This window comes from Condylura cristata, unplaced genomic scaffold (assembly GCF_000260355.1).
Source record: "Condylura cristata isolate star-nosed mole 26May11 unplaced genomic scaffold, ConCri1.0 scaffold00005, whole genome shotgun sequence".
In the NCBI taxonomy this organism is placed as follows: domain Eukaryota; kingdom Metazoa; phylum Chordata; class Mammalia; order Eulipotyphla; family Talpidae; genus Condylura; species Condylura cristata.
In genome coordinates, this window is record NW_004567106.1 from 35,604,005 (window position 1) to 35,623,113 (window position 19,109).

Below are 19,109 nucleotides of genomic sequence, written 5' to 3' on the forward strand. Positions count from 1 at the left end.
ACTGTTTTCTCCCTTTTAATTTCATCATTTATTCTTCATTCTTCTTCTTCCCATTTGACTGGTTTGGAAGTTGTGGGCAGCAATACTTTGAGAGCCAAAGTTTGAAAGTGTGGCCTTTTTTTGGGGTCCACAGTTGTCTGTGGGTGAAAAAAAAAACAGGCAGCAATTGCCTTTTTCCTGGGTCAGAGAAGAAATAAGTAACTTGGATATGTGTTCAAAAAAGACCAAATTTCCCCTCAGGTTATTGATACAATCTCCCAGGCAATCCCCAAATTTTTCCCTTTTATCCAAGCTCTTCTTGGATAGCTAAAAAAGTTTCACAGTCCTTATCACCATAAACAGGATCAACTTTCAATTGTTTTTCACGATCCCCACACACAATTCATTAATCCATGCTTTATGACCCTAACTCAATGTAACAAAATTGTTTCCTGGGAAACAGCCTTTATAAGTAGTGATTAACCCAGAAATCCAGCAAAACATTAAAAAAAAATTACTACTCTAAATTAATATCATCAGATAATATATATGGTTATAAGTGTATAATATAAACAGATTAAATTCCCCAAATTTAGTCCTCAGGTTATTGAGAATGGTTTCTGATCTTTTCTGTGAGTCTCACTAATGGTGTAAAGACTAAATTTAAGGGTTTGACTATTCAGCACAGGTTTGGATGTTACAAGCTCTATTTATGGTCAAACACACTAAAGCAGGATTAAGTTATACCAATCTCACAAAAATCTCTTGACATTTAAAAGTAAAAACTAAGGCTAAAGAAAACCAAAAAGAGGACTTCCCCCCACCCAACTATCAGAATCAATGAAAATATTTAAAAAACTTACTCCTTGAGCTTTTCAATTTCTTCAGGGGTATATCTGAAAATTTAAAGAAATTTTAAGAGAACAATTAAAAATAAAGAATGCAAAAAGCCATAATAAAAATAAAAATTTTTACTTAGGGAATTGAATGTTCAATCACTTACAATACTGAAAATTAATTTTTAAATTTTAAATAGCCAATTTCAAACTAGATTAATAATTATTTAATGTTTCTGTATTCCTTTTTAAAAACGGCAAATACTTTTAGTATAATAAAGTGTGCACAGTACAATTTCTCTAGGAAAACTCAACAGTTAAAGTGTTTTACCTATGCTGCCTGATTCTTCCTCTATTTCAAAGTTCAGGTACTAAAATTGCATAGTTATTTCAAAACTCATGGATGACATTACAAACTAGAGCTAAAGAGAAATCTACAGTAAATTTTCACAAGCACTTAAAAATTCATATTCTTTATTTTTTTACTCATGCATAGATGTATAACATACTCTTGCTTCAATGTAATAGCTCTTTCTTTAAAGTGGAGAAGTACTCACTATAGTCAATTTGTTATTCTTTAAAAAAACAGTATCTAGAATAAGCCATACTACCAATACCTAAAATTCCCAAAGAGAAATTAAAAATGTTACTAGCATCATATAACTGTGTGATTGCCTACCAGTAAATGTTATATGTAACAAAAACCCATGCATTTTTCCCCAGATATTTAGTTGTTATTCACTCTGGTTTTATTTTAAAACACACTAACAAAGGAAATGTTATAAAGGTGAACAGGAAAATGTTACTGAAGAATTTTAGAGTTCTCATATTTTCTGAATCTTTAACTACTATGGAAAGCTTTGTTACTTTTTACTACAAAAGCAGACAGAGGTATATAGTCAGTTAACTATTAAAATTAACTTACAGAAACCTAAAATGGGCCTTATTAAACTAAGGTTTTACCATATAGACCTGAAGAATAAAAACATTAATTCAACAGTAACCCATAGCTGTTTCCAGTTAGTCTTGATTATAACTGCATTAAAAAAGACAGTTCCTAAAATATTTCCCTTAATTACATGAAAACATGCAGCATTACAAGTTTTCATACTTTCCCACATGGTTTCTGTCATCATACATGCGGAGAACTCTTCTATAAACTGCAAACAAAGGCCGGTTCAGACCCCATGCTATAGTCCTGTAGAAATCTTTTCTTTCGTCTTTTGACATCTCAAAGATGATTTCTGTAGCATCTTTTATTCCGCGTGCCTAAATGGGTTACATTTCTTTGATTTAGGGATTTCTGATAAAATGCATATGGATATACTATGCTTTTTAAAAGTTGTTTTTCTATGATAAAAATCATCAATGGCATTTAGAAAAATAATGTATCGCTAATTTATTAATAAGTCAAAGAGAAACTTTAAAACGTTGCAAAAGATAATAAACTGATACTCAAATGTTCCCAAAATAGTGTATTAAATCCATAGTCCTGCCACCCCCTTTTAAAAATCATAAAAGTTTAAAAGCTAAATAGAATGAAAAAAAAAAAATCAAACAAAATTAATGGAAACAAATCAAATAAGAAGTAGGAAAGATAATACTATAAAAATTGATTCTCTGAAAAATCGAGATTTACAAAATAAAAAAAGATAAATTTATGAGAAAACTAACATTAGAAATGAAAAAATGGGGTATTAGTAAGGAGATATGCTATAGACATTAACAGTCAAACATTATGACGTTATGGCAATATATTTGGAAACTTAACAAAAACAATAAATTTGAAAAGAATGAATTCCTAGAAAAAGGCAACTTACCAAAAATGATTCAGGAAGAGATTAAAAAGTCTATTATAAAGTATGGACCATTAACAAAATTTAATTAGTAGCTAGTAATTTTTACACAATGAAAACACTATGTGCAGATGATTTTACAGGTAAATTCTAACAATAAATCAATCAAGGAAACATCATTCTGATTTTAAACTCTTGAAGAATAAAGAAAAAAAATGAGGGGGACACTCCACCATTTATTTTATAGCATAGCCTAATGTGAATAGCAAAACCATACCAGTTTCAGAAAAGAATTCTCAGGCCAAGATCATTCACATAGATCCCCAAATTCTTACAGTATCTTACTACACTAAATCTATCAATGTATAAAAAGGTTAATAATCAAAAATTATTACTCACTTATGTAGATTTATGAAAATATAAAGTCTTAGGATATTAAAAGAACATTAATAAAATTGAACATCTATATATATAATCAACTATCAAAAAATGTTAAAGAAGAACTAAAACAGCACTATACAACATTCAAGAAGAAATGGAATATTGTAAAGATGTTAATTCCCTTCAAACTAATGCACAGGTTCAATGCAATGCCAATAAAAGTTCCATGGAGTCTTCAATTCTTGCAAACTGATTCTAAACTTATAACTGAAAAGCAAAGAGTAAACTAAAAACAGCCAACGCATTTATAAGAGACTTGCCCGGTAAGAAACCGGGATTTCTCAAATCAGTGCTAATATAGGTAATTAACAAAAAGAATACATTTGAAATTTTGTGGAATACAAGTCTAGGGAATCTTGATTTGGGGACCAAATGGAGATGGGGGAAAATTAACTTTCCATAATAATGATGGAACTGTCATTCATGAAAAAAAAACATAGCGCAATGAAAGCCTATGTCAACCTGCAGGGTAAAAAAAAAATTGCATGAAAGGCAAAAGTGTCACGCTTTGTACAAGACAATATAAAATCTTTAAAGCCCTGAGGAAAAGAAAGATTTTTTAAATAAAAATGCATGCAAATTATAAAAGTAAAAAGATGATTTTGATATTGAAATTAAGAATGCTTTTTAATCAAATAATACTTCATGAGAAGGAAAAGATGGGACACTTAAATGGGACAAGAGATCTGTAATATAAATAACCAAAAAAAGCAATGGTATGCTACATATACTAAGGATGTGTAGAAAAAGAATCAATTCCACAGAAAAATTGGTGAAAGAAACAGGTTTCAAAGAACACAAATGGCCAATTGGCACAAAAATATGTAGTTGGAGAAGTGTAAATTAAAACAATAATGTATCATTCACACTATTCAAATGTATACAAATTTTAAAACCACGGAACTAAAAAGGACCCAAAAGACCAATAACTGGAATACATAATTTACAGTAAATACACTCACACAGTGAAATAAAGTTTTAAACAAAAGACTGAATCTCAACCACAAAAGGAGCCAGTTACGAGGACACTATTTATATAAAGTTCAAAACAGGTAAAATTACAATGGTTATATACATTTTGTACACTCTTCTGAGTGTATAAGACTTTAATGTAAAAGTCTCAGTAAAATGTTTCTAGTTTTGTAATCTTTTCTAAAATTTTGTTTATGCAGTTTCAATTCTATGAATGATAAAACTAAACTACTTACTGAGCACCTATATACAAGGTACTATGTTGCAGGATGACCATATAGTGAGATACATGATTCATTTCTTTTGGTTTGTATCAGTCATATTTATCCTTTTTACCCAAAACATGAATTATATGAGATCTACTAGTTGGTTTAAAATGGTTCTATTTTATCAAAAGCATCACATAATAAAAAAGATGGTCAAATATCAAAATCAAACAAATGTTCTTTTTCCCAAGATTGGTATATCTTCTTGGACATTTGTCATTCCTACTATCCCATTACTGTTCTTTTAGTCATCTAAAATAAACACTCCTCATTTTCCTTCTTCCCTAACAGCTAGTCATCAACCTTCTTTAGACAAGACTTGCTTATTTACTCTTTCCCAGCCAATTCTATTTCCACCAAATTCTTACTACCCACACCTGGTCAAGTGACATGGTTATCTTAATTGTCTCAAAGTTTAGTCAGGATCTTGTCCTCTATCATATGGTTGGAAGGGTCCTTGGAGGTAATCCACTCTAATTCCTAAAGTTTGGTATTTTTAGAAAAGGACTAAAGTTTTTAACCTTATAGCATACAAAGCCTTGTTTAGGAAAGGTACAGCTTAAAATTAAGTTTAAGAACATGGAAAGTCTGAGAAATATTACAAATAACTTAAGTGCCTAGCAATATGAAAATGGCAGGTGAATTCTGTATATCCCCATTCCCAAATAATGTTAATGATTTACATTTCAATGTGCACTATTTGACTCCACTATAGCCACCATCACCAAGTCTCTGGAAGGATGTCCTTGAGAAGAGCACAGAACTACCTCACTGATCTCTCATTTTAATTAAGGTATCATTTTTTCATTCTTATCGAACAAAACTCCAATTCTTTGGTCTATACCCCTAAGACCAATTTGCAGAAACTAATTATCTTGCAAGTTTAAGGGATTAATTCAATGTTCTCTGGATTTGATCTCTGGTTCCCTATTAACTAACTTTACTCATGCTGCTTCCTCCAGTCCTACTCTAATGTGAGTTCTATTCCTTTAAACTCAACTCACATCCTATTCTTGAACAAAGTTTCTGTAAAGGTACACTCATGAGAATAAACTCTTCCTTCTTTCATCTCACTCAGAATTCAGAACATGTATTTCTCACATGCTATAAAACCTTGTATCATTCTTCAGCTGTCTTCAGCACTCCCAAATGAAATGCTGGGGCTTTTAAAACACAAACACTATATATGTTAAAGTAATTCCTATCTTCATTGCCTCAAAAATGTGTGTTAAATAGCCTTTTGATCAAGAGAACAATTAAGCTAATAAGCCAGTCTAAATATGAAAATAAGCCAATTTTTAAAATAAGGGAATGGCTAGCATGTTATAAATTAATTCAAAGATGATGATGCATTTAGAAAATATAAACTTAAAGTCAAATTATAGGGTGCTTGAGAAGACAAAGCACTATGAGTCTAAGAAACTATTAAGACTGTGTTAGAATTTCAGGCACTAGCTAAAGCAATAAAGTTATTTTAAATTGACAATTTAATTATTAAATTACAATATATTGGCCAGTCATCCATTATAAAAGTTAACACAAAAGTTCTTCATATGTAATATGCTACTTTGGGATTTCTGGAATTGACAATAAATAAATTAGAGAAACAAAAAATATGTTACAAGATACCTTCAGATAGCGTTCAATATTGTTCATCAAAATATCAATTTCTTCCTTGGACCACATTCCCTGTTTCCATTTATGTCCTTTAAAAGAAAAAAAAGTAGGGTTATAGAAATGTTATTCCTTGAGAATAATAAAATACCAAAGATTTACTTTGTGATAATGTAAATGATCTACAGGAATAAAGTGTAGCTAATTTAATTTCTCATTCATCTGAAAACTGAAAGATCTCCAGAGAAAGCTGCTTTTAATAACCTCTAGTTTTATACATTTGACCATACTACATAAAGACATAGTAAAAGTTCCCCCCCCAAAAATTACCTTCCCTCAGTTATTTCTTTTATGCTTTCAGCAGTACGGGACAGCGAAGGACTTAAAAATATTAGAAAAGCCAAATAATACTCAAACTTTCTGAAAAGTTTTTCTAATGAAAAATAAATTTTATGGGCTAAAGAATAAGTACAAAGGATTTTAGGATGAGGTAAACATAATATGGAGTATAGTAAGTGAGCAATACATTCCAAGTAAGTATTTACAGTGATGGAAAATTGTCTATTTAACTTACTTTTGTTTCCTTTCTGTACTTCACAGTGACATATACTTGTAGCAACTTCTTAGCCATCTTTAGGAGTATAGTAACACTTGCCTTCTAAATGTCACCAGTGTGCTTGCGTTTAGAATTAACAAAATAAAATCTACTATCATCTCAGAAAAATAATGACCAATTTAAAAATAAATGCTGGGGTCATGGTCTCAATCAGAATTAAATTTAATTTAATTAGAAAAGCTCAATTTATTTAACTACTGAATCACAATCATTTAAAGGTCTAACCCAGAATAATCCTGACAGCCAGAAGCTCTTTTGGCTCCACTACTTTCCACTGGACACTAAAATCCATAGTATGTCTTACCTTTGTTAGTCAAAGAATCTTTATCTTCTTTAGTTGTAAACCATGCTTGGCTAACTGCTGAAACTTCCTCATTAGCCAAGGGAGATATTTCATCTAGTTGCTCATTCTGTAGAATCTTGAAAAGGTAGAAGTAGAAAAAAAAAAGGTAGCAGCATGATTTAATAACCAGCCTGATTCATCTTTGTTTATAATTCATTATTTTAGACATAGTGAAAATACATTTAGAATTCTTGTTATTATGGCAATGCAAAAACAAAATTACATACATTAAACAAATACAACTTTCATTTACACAAGTAGCTGTATATCGGTGAGCTGAATTTTATAAACTACTCCATTAAGAATTTAAATCAATACAGGCTATCCAAATCCATTTGTCTTTATATGTGTAAAGTGAGCTCATACAATAAAGAAATACTAGGATTGGGTTATGATTTTAATGTCTTCAAAGACAGTCTGCTGTCTATATACAGAGAATCATCTATAATCTCTAGCTAAATTTAAAGACTTAACAGGCTATCAGAAGGCATTATTGCAAAATCTTGATCTATGTTTACTAGTAATTTTGTTTTAGCTAACCTATAGCTCATCTGCCCCCATTAATATAGCTTCTTCTCAAATAGATGTACAATGCAGTTAAAGCAGTTTTTGTTGACAAATGCATAGTTCAAAAAACATCTTTGAGATAAAAGTCACATATTATAAAATTAATCCTTATATACAAAACTCAGTGGTTTTCAATAGTTATGCTAAATATCACCAGGTATATTTTAAATTACAGACATACTTAATCTAACAAATTATGCAGAGACAAAGATACCTTTAAGAGAGTTGGCCTTAGGGTAAAGAGAGTTATAGTATAAGAGGAGATTTGGTAACAATACTACCCTGGTCAAGTATGAACCTATCACAAGCAAATCACAAGCAAACTGGATAAGTGAAGCCACATGCCTAGTGACCATTCAATCCAGTTTACTTGTTGAAATGAATCCACTATTAAATGTTGTCATTAGCTAGAGATTAAATCCAGGCTGTCCCAATAGTTCTAAACTATTTTTGTTTAAGCAAAAAGTGAATTTCTAATTTCAAGAGGGAATGAAACCAATTTCATTGAGAAAAAAGAAGCCACTAGTGAGCAACCAAAGAATAATGAGAAAAGTCACACTTCTACTGTCATAAATGACAATAGAATCTGGTGTTAATTAATATATTGTATTTAAATTTTTTAAATCCTTGGGCAAAAAGCTGGAAATCACTGGGACAAATGTGGAAAGTTTTATAACCCATACTTATGTATGTGTTATACATTTAAAATATTCTGCATGTTGCTGAGAATTGTGGTAGGCCATATAGATCGCTAGGGCCTTTTGTATTCCTGAAGATCACAAATGTATTGAACTTCATTAGAAGTTATTCATCAAGGGTGATGAAACTAGCTATCAAAAGACTTTGATATACACAATACCTTCTTTTAAGATCTATAATACAGGAAGTAAAGAATTAACAAACTATCATCATTCTGTCTATGCTGTATCCTAAATTAATGAGTTTCCTAAATTAGTAAGTTGGTCTTCTCTTTAAATCAGCTGGTTAAAAGAATAAAATCAGAAGTAAACCCATTGTGCTGATCATTTGCTATCTTTGGGTAAACAATGTCTTATAGTTCAAATTTCCTGATGAGTAACAATGATTATTTATGTTGCATAATGTTAAAAAATTAGACAGTCATCAAATGAAGCAAATAATTATTAAAGGTAGCAGTAATATTCAAATATTTAACACTGTTAATAACAAATAACAAGAACAGCAGGCCAACTAGAGACCTTAAAGTGTTTACCTATATCTAGTATATAGGTATATAATACATTCTATAGATTTTCTCTATGCACAAATCTTAAAATTACCCAGGCTTTATTTGATACAATGCTGCTTTTAAAATGAAGTCTTTGATAGTTGTTTGTGGGCTGTTATGCCTGTAATATATACATAAGGCTTGGAAATCTTACCCAAAAAACAAAAAACAAACTGACAATGTCACCAAATGAGTATTTCTTGTAACCTCAAAGTACTATATAGATGAGAGAGAGCTCCATCACTGGAATAAGACATCACATAGTAACTACTAAACTGCAAAATTTCTGTTAACTGTTATCTTTGGAGAAACAAAACCATTCACAACCTATTGTTAATATAATTAAACAAATATTAGGAATTACAAAAGTTTCTTACTAATTAAAATGTCAATAGCAAACCAATAGACTAATGTTAAATTATAACTCATTAATTTAGGATACAGGCAACAAAACTATCCTATTATTTGTCTTAAAACATTGTCACTGGGCCCTCCCTGGTGGCACAGCAGGTTAAGCACAGCACTGAGAAACTAAAGCCACTTCAGCATGAGTTCGATCCCCGCCTGCCCCGGAGGTGATCTACATGCCATGGCAGACCTCTCCTGACCCTCCCGCTGCTCCCCTCAGCAGTGTACTTCCTTAGTCGGCCTGTTCTGCTCCCCACTTTGTCTCTGGTAAATCCTCTCATAGCCCCTGCTCGTACCCCAGTTCCGTATGCACCAAATGAATAAATCTTTAAAATCAAAAACATTGCCACTGCTCAATCTTAGATAACTAGGTTGTAAATCAAATCATACATATATATAGTTATTTTTACTGTTTTGAAAATAGAATGGAAGTGACTCTACATAAGTCTTTGAATCTGTTAAGTCCCATTTTGAAAGATGTAATCTAATGCTTCAGAGGGCTTAGAAAAACTCTTGTTCAAATCACCCATTGAAATGCAAAGGCAGATTATAAAGATCTCCAGCCTAGCTCAAAGCTATTTGAAGGACATCAGAGACTCACTGCTCTGGAAATCCTCTAATTCTGAAATAACTCTGAAGTTCCCAGTTGCAAAAGAGTCACAGTGTAACTATAATACAAGATGTCCTGTTTCTTGATGTTTTGTATCAACCAGTAACTATTATGCTTAACTGAATAGGGTCACTTTGATGCTTTACATAAAAAACACTAATGGTAGAATGCCTCTACTGCCTACTTCAAAAATATTTTATTAAATAAAATATAAAGGAAAAGGACAAGGTAATTAAAACAAAAGGTGCAATCAACCAAAGATAAAGTTATAAAATAAAATAGATTTAATAAGTTTTAGCCTTAAAGAGAGCAAAGGATTCTGCTTACTTTGACAGCAGTCAAACTACTTGGCTAGTTATAGGAGACAGAGAATACATACACATTGAGAAAAACTGTAAGAACACAGTCATCTAAAATCTTCACACATGGTGAAGTGCATCTAATGCTGGAAGTATCAAAAGGAATGGTACTAACGTAGCTATGACTGTTATTATTAAAATCTATTTAAAATTAATAGACCACACATGGGACGTTTCTAAATCACTTACTACAGGAAATTAGTGGGTAAAACTTAAAAAGGTTTATACCCTAACCAGTATCTTATGTAACTGGTAAGATAAAATGTAAAGTTACTCAATACCTCAGGTGAGATCACTTCATGTAGATAAAGAATGCCCATGCAGCATCTGTTTCAACAGATGTTAACCACTCCACAGGGAATGAATTTTAAAATTCTATTTTTGCTTACAATTTAAAACTTGTCTATGAAACTGGAATGAGATGAAGTGTAGTACGTCTTACCCCAATTTTGTAGTTACTTTGTCAAAAATGTACCCTCATCATTTTTTCACCTAAATTATGTATAAAGGATAATTCTTTTGCATCAAGTAGACTTACTATACCTGGATCTGTGTCACTGTTCCCTCAGTTATCTCATCATCTGCCACCTCTGTGGTTGCGGTCATGGTCACCTCAAAGCTCTGATCATTTTCTGAAACTTCAAGAAAAAAAAGAACAGTTCAACTCCAGAATAATAATGGTAGGTTCTAGTTATTTTTTTTTTAAACCATGAAAACACAAGTGACAATCTCATTTCTTAACATTCTCTGCTGATATACCTGCTTATTTATTTGCTAAACAGATACTTGTTACACTGCTAATACATACTGTATTATTGGTCTGGGTGATGAGAGCAGTGAGCAAAAGAATACGGGGGCAGGGAACAATGTTTGAAACTTTAGCTAGAAGGCCAGGAAAAGTAAGACTTGGAACAAAGAGAGAAGGGGAGTTGATTATGCAAGTTATCTTGAGAAAAAGCACTTCAGGCAGAAGAAAAGTTAAGTACAAAGGCTCTGAGGTGGGAGCAGCTTGGACTGTTCACAAGAACACCAAGCAGTATGGTGTGGCCACAGCAAATTGAACAAAGTCAGAAAGGTATCATGTGATGACTTACTGGCCACTGTAAAAACTTTGACTTTTTAATTTTCTTATTATGGGAGATCTTTGGCAGACTTAGAGGAGTGACATAATCTGACTTTTATATTAACAGGATCACCCTGGTTGCTATGGAGAAAACAAATGGAAGTATGGAAGGGCCTTTGTGTGATCAGTTAAGGAGCTAAATTAATCCAGAGAAGAGAGAGCTTGGTTCTCAACATATTAGTTTGGGAAAGACAATAAACCTCTAGAACTAAGGGAAGTCTGAAGTGGAGTGAATCTGGGAATCACTACTAGACATATATTACAGAGAGTGAAAACAAAAAAGAGAAAACTGAGTCTCAGGAACTCACAGTTAGAGGTTGGGGAGATAATAGCTAAGCTAGTGTGACAGCTTTAAGAGGAATGGAGGGAAAATTAATAGGAAAACTAGAGGACTATCTTCTTAGGAAGACAAGTTTCAAAATATTTCAGGGAGGAAGGGTTGATAAACATTGTCAAAAACTGGTTAGATCAAAGTCTGTCAAAAACTAAATTATTATTGAGTTTAGAATTAAGAAGGTCTCTACACATCTAGGAAGGGCAGTTTTGATAAAATGTTCCAGATAAAAGCCTGAATGGAGTAGGCTTAAGGAAGAATGGAGGAAGTAATAAAGGCAAATAAAGACCATTCTTATAGGCATTTTGCTCTAAAGAGGAGAGACACTGTATGGGAGTCAAAAATGGTCCAGTGGAACTTTTTAATTAAGAAATTATGGTATGCTTGTAATGCTAATAGGGATGATCCAATAGAGAATGAAAAATTAGTGATTCAGTATAAAAAAACAAAAAAGTGGTTGCAACAATGTCCTTGAGTAGGAAAAAGGGGTAAGATCTAGTAAAGTGAAGAGCTGACCTTAGCTAGGAGAAAAGATTAAATCTATGTATATAAATACATGTGGTAGTATAACCTGTAAATATTATTTTTTTGATACTTCAATTTCTCAGTGAAGTAGAAGGCAGGTTATCCATTGAAAATAAGAAAGGTAGGGAAAGTACACCCAGGGTGTATAAAATAGTCACTTCAGAGTAGGAGAAAGAACTCAGTATGGTATGAGTGGCAGACAGCATTATGAGCCCACCTGAGTTAATGATCATAAATTTATAAAGTGAAACCAATCAGCTTGCTTGTGTTGTTTTCCTCTGATCCCATCCAATTAGCTGTACTAGTATAGCCAAAGATGGCAGATAGATTTAACTAGAGTTGTAACTGTTTTCACTAAAAAATAATGAAGCAAGAGAAGAAACATACAATTTAAGAGTAAATGCAAGACACTGATTATAGTGGTTAAAAACTGGAAGTGTGTAAGAGGTAACCATATAGTAGAACAGAACAATGAAAAAATTAAGATTAATGGGCCCCAGTGGGCAAAGGATTGCAGGAATTAAAAGTGTATTAGAGGAAGCAAGCTGTAAGACGGGAAGCAGGAGTAAGAAATCAATGTCTGAAGCTTATCACAAACGGACTCCAGTCAATAAATAATGGCAACATGGTAATGGGAGTGATAAATGAGGCAGTGTGGAGAATAGCAGTAAAAGGCTATGGTACTGAAACAGTCATTAAAAAGGCATCAAGAGTTGTAACTATGAATACAGAAGGGACTAATTGTGGTGGAAAATAAATATTAAAAAAAGTGATCAGTTAATGATCTAGTCTCATTAGTATGAGAATTAAGGGAAATTTTAAGTCCCAGAGAGACAAATGTCATTATCAGTTTTATAAGGTATGTAAAGAATATGTGAATGTGAAATTTAAAGTTATATTTTTAAAAACTAAAATTCATATCCACAAATTCTAGGAAATAATGATTTGCCCATTCATCATCAGTCCCAGATGAGGTAATACATAAAAGATGTAATGCTTTAATGTGGTTCTGTTAAAATGCAGCGACTGTCCCAAGTTGATTTTATCAGCATACTTTTTACAAATTTAGGGAACATGTAAATAGTTTAAATCTATTTTTCACAAATTTAGTTCTATTGTAAATATTAGAGTCCATGTGATGATGCTGACCTAATACTATGCAGTTCTGCTTTTATGCTAACACTTCCATATTATCCAGCTAAATGAAAGAGCGTGTGAAGTATTCAGTCTAACACTATTAAACAAATTATCAAATGCAGTTTGAAATTCATAATCAGACACTCTAACCAAATGAACTACTCATTGTTTTTATTACAATGGTTACGCAAAAATTCTGGCTTAAATAAATCCCAAAGATATGATGTACAAGGTATTAATATCCTAAACAAACTATATTGCCTATTTTAAAACTGCTGAGAGTAGATTTTCAAATTTTCATTACAGAAAAAGAATCTGTAAATATGTGGTGATGGATGTTAGTTAACTAGACTATGGTGAACATTTCACTATGTACACACACACACACACCCACACAATCATTTTGCTATACAACCAAATCTCCATTTAGTATTCCATCTTTATAAATAGGTCAGTCATTTTAAAACTGAATCACATTATAATGTCAGTTAACTTAGAAACAAGTTTTAAAAATCTCGTGAATCATCATTAGAAGGAATCATCTAACTGGAAATAAATTATATAAGCCACAAGTGAATACAATATTCACAGTCAGTAAACTGTATAATTCCTTTTCTGTCCAATTTACTAAACCATCAATTCTGTATATACAGAACACATATCTACTTGCGGAGACATGCTTTCTAAGATCAAAACCTAGTGTTGGTTTTCCTACTGGAAGAAGATAAGATTTTGCTGAATGCTGGGTGAAAAATGAAAATTCTTGAAATATGACAAGACTTTTGTGCATAGTGCCATCAATTGCTTCCTGTCCAAACCCTACTGCTAGGGACTGAGACATTTATTCCAGCCTTTTGGGAACACCATTATTCAACAAGATTTCATATTCCTGCTAAACAGATCAGAAATAAAATCTGGTCTTATAGCTGACACACTGTAGTCTTTAGTCACTATTACTCCACACCATATAATATTTAGTCAGTAGTGTAGTAAAAATACTGTATCTTCTTAGAAACTGGTTTCAATAATCTTAAACATGTTAAAAACTTTGTTGTAAGAATAAACTCATCAGGCTTCTCTCTAACCTTCATTTAGCCATATTCTATATAAGGAGACAGGGTAACAGTAGGGTTAAGAATGTGAACTATAAGACTCAAAGGCATGGGATGATTCTACAGAGTTATTATACCTCTCCATATCTTCGTTTCCTCATTTTTACAAAAAGTAACACCTATTTTAAAACAAACTTTCTCAATAAGGGCAAATATGCTTCTTGAGAGTAGGCAAATATGCTTCTTGAGAGTAGGTGAAAAAAAATCATACTCTTTAATCCTAAGCAAGGACATATATACAATTCATTTATGAAAAAAGATTGAGATGATTAGACATTTTATGAAAAAAGATTCAGAATTATATAAATAAGCACTCATTAGGTATTAGTTAAAAAAGGGTTTCCCCCCTACTAAGTGAAAGGAAAAATAATGTGTCTAAGCCTACCTTGAAATGCAACTCAGTCTCTTATAAGCTAAAATTTTCTTTCAAAAGGGAACTCTCAGTTCATGATATACAGTGACTTACGTGGAAGTGCAACAACTGATATGCAAGGAGTAGAATCATCAATACTCTGATCATCCTCAGAAGAGAGACAAAGTCTTTTATGTGGAGGTTCAGTACTATCTTCTGAGTCTATTTCATCAGCTTCTAATGAAAATAAAGTAACAAAAATCTCAGAATTTCCAAACTGATTGGGAAAAGACAAAAATCTTACAAAATACGCTTCCTACTAATTTGGTTCCATGAACTAATAAATCCACTTTTGTAAGCAGGACTCAAGACATTGTATTCTGTATGTATGCCTAGTGCAGTACCTTAGTTCCTACTCTTATGACAATGAACAAATGTACCATTTTTTAAAAATATCACATTTTTTAGCTGTTATTTACCTGGCCAAATATTTCATGTGTAAAAACAATGGCTGGTTACTTACTCATTCACAACTATTTGTTTAATGTCTACTCTGTGCTAAATGCTGGGAACAGAAAGGTACCCTGACTGTCAAGGCATTTATGTTATAGTGCAGGAAATGACTCAAGTAGTAATCTACTGTGTAGTAAGAGCTATGAAAGTGGAATGAAGGGGCTGTTATACAAGCAGAGAGGAGAAGTATTTGATTTAGACTGGAGGTAAAGGAAGTTATTTCTGTAGAAGATGTCTTAACGTGCAGGGAAACAGAAGCCAGAGGAAAAGAATTACTACTGGCAGTAGATGTAGTATGTTCAGTGAAAGTGAGGTAAGAAAAGCTAACATAAATTAAGAAAATAAAAAGTTATGACTGCTGTAATAGATACAGGAAAAGTGACAGGGTTTTGAGGCTGAAAGGGAAGCTGAAATGACAGACCATGTGCCAAATAAAAAGCCCTAAGTCACATTCTATAAAACATGGAAAACTTAAAAAAAAAAAAAAACACAACTTCATATAATATTAAGTATCATGACCATTGTGATCAAAAGTGTGAAATGAGTTACGACTGTTAAAAGGATACTAGAACTAGCTAGGTGAGAAATGAGACTCAACCAAGAAAAAATTTCAGACAGAGAGAAAGGTATGGATTCAAGAAACGTACTATCAAGTCCTCATGATGGAATGCATGTGAGAGGTAGGAGAAGAATTTAGTTCTATTCATATTTTTGATTGAGACACAAAATAATGAAACTCACTGACAAAAGCCAATATAAAACTAAATTTGGTTATTTTGTGGAAGAACTTAATTTGGGACATGTGAAATTGAAGGAGCCTATAACAGAGAATTCAGAATAAAGACAGAAGGATGAGTCATTTTGATATGCTGGTGCTACTTAAAACCATAAGCTTGAATGAAATAAATCCAGGGGTTATGTTTTGTGTGAAAAGGGAAGAGAGAACTAAGGTTAAGTAAAGATGAACATAAAAACAAAATAATCATATAAATAACAGGTAAAAAATTAACATAATCACAAGCTTCAAGGCTGTTACATCTGTATTCATTATAGATGATCACTTTAAGTCTTGTTCAAACAGACATGTAAAATTCTCTAACACAGCTTCCAGCAAAAGAAGTTCATCTATTCACACTGGCAGGATTTCTACCTTTTCTAGTGTACTACATAAACCACTGGGGCCAATCATATCAAAGGAGAAGTTTACTATAGTTATTCCATTATCCTCTTTGGAGGCTCAACAGATTCTTATCAAATAGATATAAGGTTTATAAAGGTTAAAACTTATACCAAATCAAAAATATACAAAAGTATATTTTTAAACATAGAAAAACATGAATTAACATTAATGCATGATCCAAAGCAGATAACACTATCTGGTTGATAGGGATCAAAGGTATCATAAAAGCCAGAAATCTCAAAAGATTGATTGATAGGTCACCAAGTTCTCCTACCATTCTGAGGGCAATGAAGAATGAGGTTCCCGTCTGTGTCCTGAGTCAAAGTCACCGAGTTCACAGTTTCTACTGTTACTGTGTCAGAATCCTCTTCAACTGTGCTCATACTCAAATCTGTACAACAGATTTCAGATCAGGATTTGAAGTTATTTCCAAATGAAAAAATAAAATAGTTTTCTAAATTCTTCCTTTCCTACCCCCCCAACTTCCCAAAATTTGAGTATGTATACCTGTTCTTTAAATTATGAAATTCAGATTGCAAGAATGTTTTTTGTCAAGTTTATAGCCACTATTGAGAATTAGATGTAATAATTTCCTAGAATCTGTTGTCATATACTTAAAGAGCTGTTTTTACCACACCCAGTGAAAGGCTCTGTTCCAAGTTGTTTACCATGTTACCAAAACTTTTTTTATATACTGGCAGCTATCGCATATATTCAAATAGGTCTTTACCCTCTGATTCTTTAGAAGAGTCATCACCTTTATCTTAGTCTAAGAAGTGTTTCTCCACCCATTACAAGTATTTGAGTTCTATTATCTAAAAAAGGGTAACACTAATTGCCTTGCTGTTTATTACATATTATTAAGCAAGTACATACATCCCTCACTGATCAAATTGTTTTTCTAATAAATATGGAGCTAGATCATCTTTCGAAATAGAGAACTGATTTTGTGTCAAGTGCTTTACCATCTATTATTTTCCTCTTGTTTAGAAAGATTGAAAGATTACTCTTATAATATATATATAAAATGGTTGAGAGGGAAAAATATATTGAACTATAATCATGGGTTGACTGAAATCTTCAAGTCTACCTAACATTAGTCAGTGAAGATTTTAATCTTAATACTCAGTTTTGGTCTTAACCACTTACTTTTTTTTTTTTTTAAAGATTTATTTATTCGTATAGAACCGGGGTACAGGCCAGAGATGTGAAGGGTGAGAGGATACGCCAGAGACAGAGTGGGGAGCAGAATAGGCAGATCCACGAAGTACACTGCTGAGGGGAGCAGCGGGCGGGTCAGGAGAGGTCTGGTCAGGAGAGGACTGCCTCGCCATGGGGTCACCTCCAGGGCAGGTGGGGATCGAACTCATGCAGAAGTGGCTTTTAAGCTTCTTTGTGCTGTGCTTTAACCCGCTGTGCCACCAGGGAGGGCCTCCACTGATTTTTTTAACCACTTAAAGAATACAAAGCATACATGCCTTGGTACTTAATATTTATTTGGCATCTATTCACAATACATCAACCTATTAATATATTTGTCCAAATACATTTTCCCCAGCAGAAAATATTTATATAAATTTACATGATAAAGAATCAGTGATTCATTAAATTCTCCTATACAAGTTATTGTTTAAAAGGATATCCTTCATTGTACAGTGGTAATGATGCCACTTCCAAAGATAAATGGAAATCATGATGAGTTATGACTAGAACTAGCAAATAATGAGGTTAGATCCCTGGTACAACTTACCTAGAAAACAGATGGATCAGCTATAGCCCTTCCCACAGAATCACGTCGCCTTCCCTTAGCCAACAGCATTACTTTCATGTTATCCAGATTGCTTCTCCCTCATGTTCCTACAACACTCTGAAAAAGTAACAGCATTATACAATAAGGTTTGATAAAAACAATTGTGTTCTAGCAGTATGTTGGTCAGATTCTAAGCCTCAAGCCTAAATGATGTCGCAATTAGAAAACAAAAATCATTATTCTTTAATTATCTTTTGGAAATCAGCTTCTAAAGGTATTCCCAATGAAGTGCAGAAATTATGAGATCCTATACACACTTAGTTGCTTGACCCAGTTGTCCCTCACCTTACAATCAAACCCTTTCAGGGGAAGAAAAAAAGTTCAGCTACTCCAGTGGTTGTAGGTTCTACAGATCTTAGTACCTTATGTAATGTAACCCATCAATCAACACATTACCATAAAGATTACCAGGAACTGTATTTTTTTCTTCATGTTATTGACATCTCTATATAAACTATATTTTACCTTAAAGTACTAAAAATTACTTAGGATCTATAGAATAACCTTATCTAGGGATAAGTGAAAAAACAAAATCCTAAATTTAGTTAGCAACGGTAAATGGCCAACACTTTTTTTATTGCAATGTAAAACCTTAATCTGAAGTAATTGAATTTTAAAGGTTTCTTTCGACTTTCCACCTTTATCCCAAAGCATTAGGCAAATTTTAAAAAGAATCAGAAGGATCTGAAGATCAAAGGCACATTCAGCAAAAACTAAGGATCAAATTCCCATATACAGGATAGATATAAATCTATATAATATATACATACACACATATATATACACTTTGGAAAAGGTACAGATCCTATGGAAAAAACCTCCAGTCAGCTATTAGATTTGTTTTCATCTCTCAATCTATTAAAAATTTCAAGTTTGTATATAATACCTACTGCATAAGCTAGAGACATTAAATGTCAAAAAATATAACAAAATTATCATCTACAAAGTCAACAAAATAAGAGTTTAATCT

At 32.4% G+C, this 19,109-nt stretch overlaps 1 protein-coding gene across 2 annotated transcripts in view; it reads right to left on the reverse strand.

The window, feature by feature from the left end:
• Positions 1 to 19,109, reverse strand: part of DMTF1 (cyclin D binding myb-like transcription factor 1) — a 40,680-nt gene that overhangs the window by 13,178 nt on the left and 8,393 nt on the right. The window contains exons 2-9 of one of the 2 annotated variants that reach the window (XM_004676878.2): positions 18,080 to 18,196; positions 16,604 to 16,720; positions 14,751 to 14,873; positions 10,597 to 10,691; positions 6,825 to 6,939; positions 5,920 to 5,996; positions 1,927 to 2,084; positions 843 to 875 (exon numbers count right to left, since the gene is read on the reverse strand). In XM_004676878.2, coding sequence (XP_004676935.1) covers positions 843 to 875; positions 1,927 to 2,084; positions 5,920 to 5,996; positions 6,825 to 6,939; positions 10,597 to 10,691; positions 14,751 to 14,873; positions 16,604 to 16,712 — 710 coding nt within the window. In that variant the 5' untranslated portion in view covers positions 16,713 to 16,720; positions 18,080 to 18,196. The remainder of the gene's footprint in view (positions 1 to 842; positions 876 to 1,926; positions 2,085 to 5,919; positions 5,997 to 6,824; positions 6,940 to 10,596; positions 10,692 to 14,750; positions 14,874 to 16,603; positions 16,721 to 18,079; positions 18,197 to 19,109) is intronic. The other variant, XM_012720975.1, reaches the window with a different exon arrangement.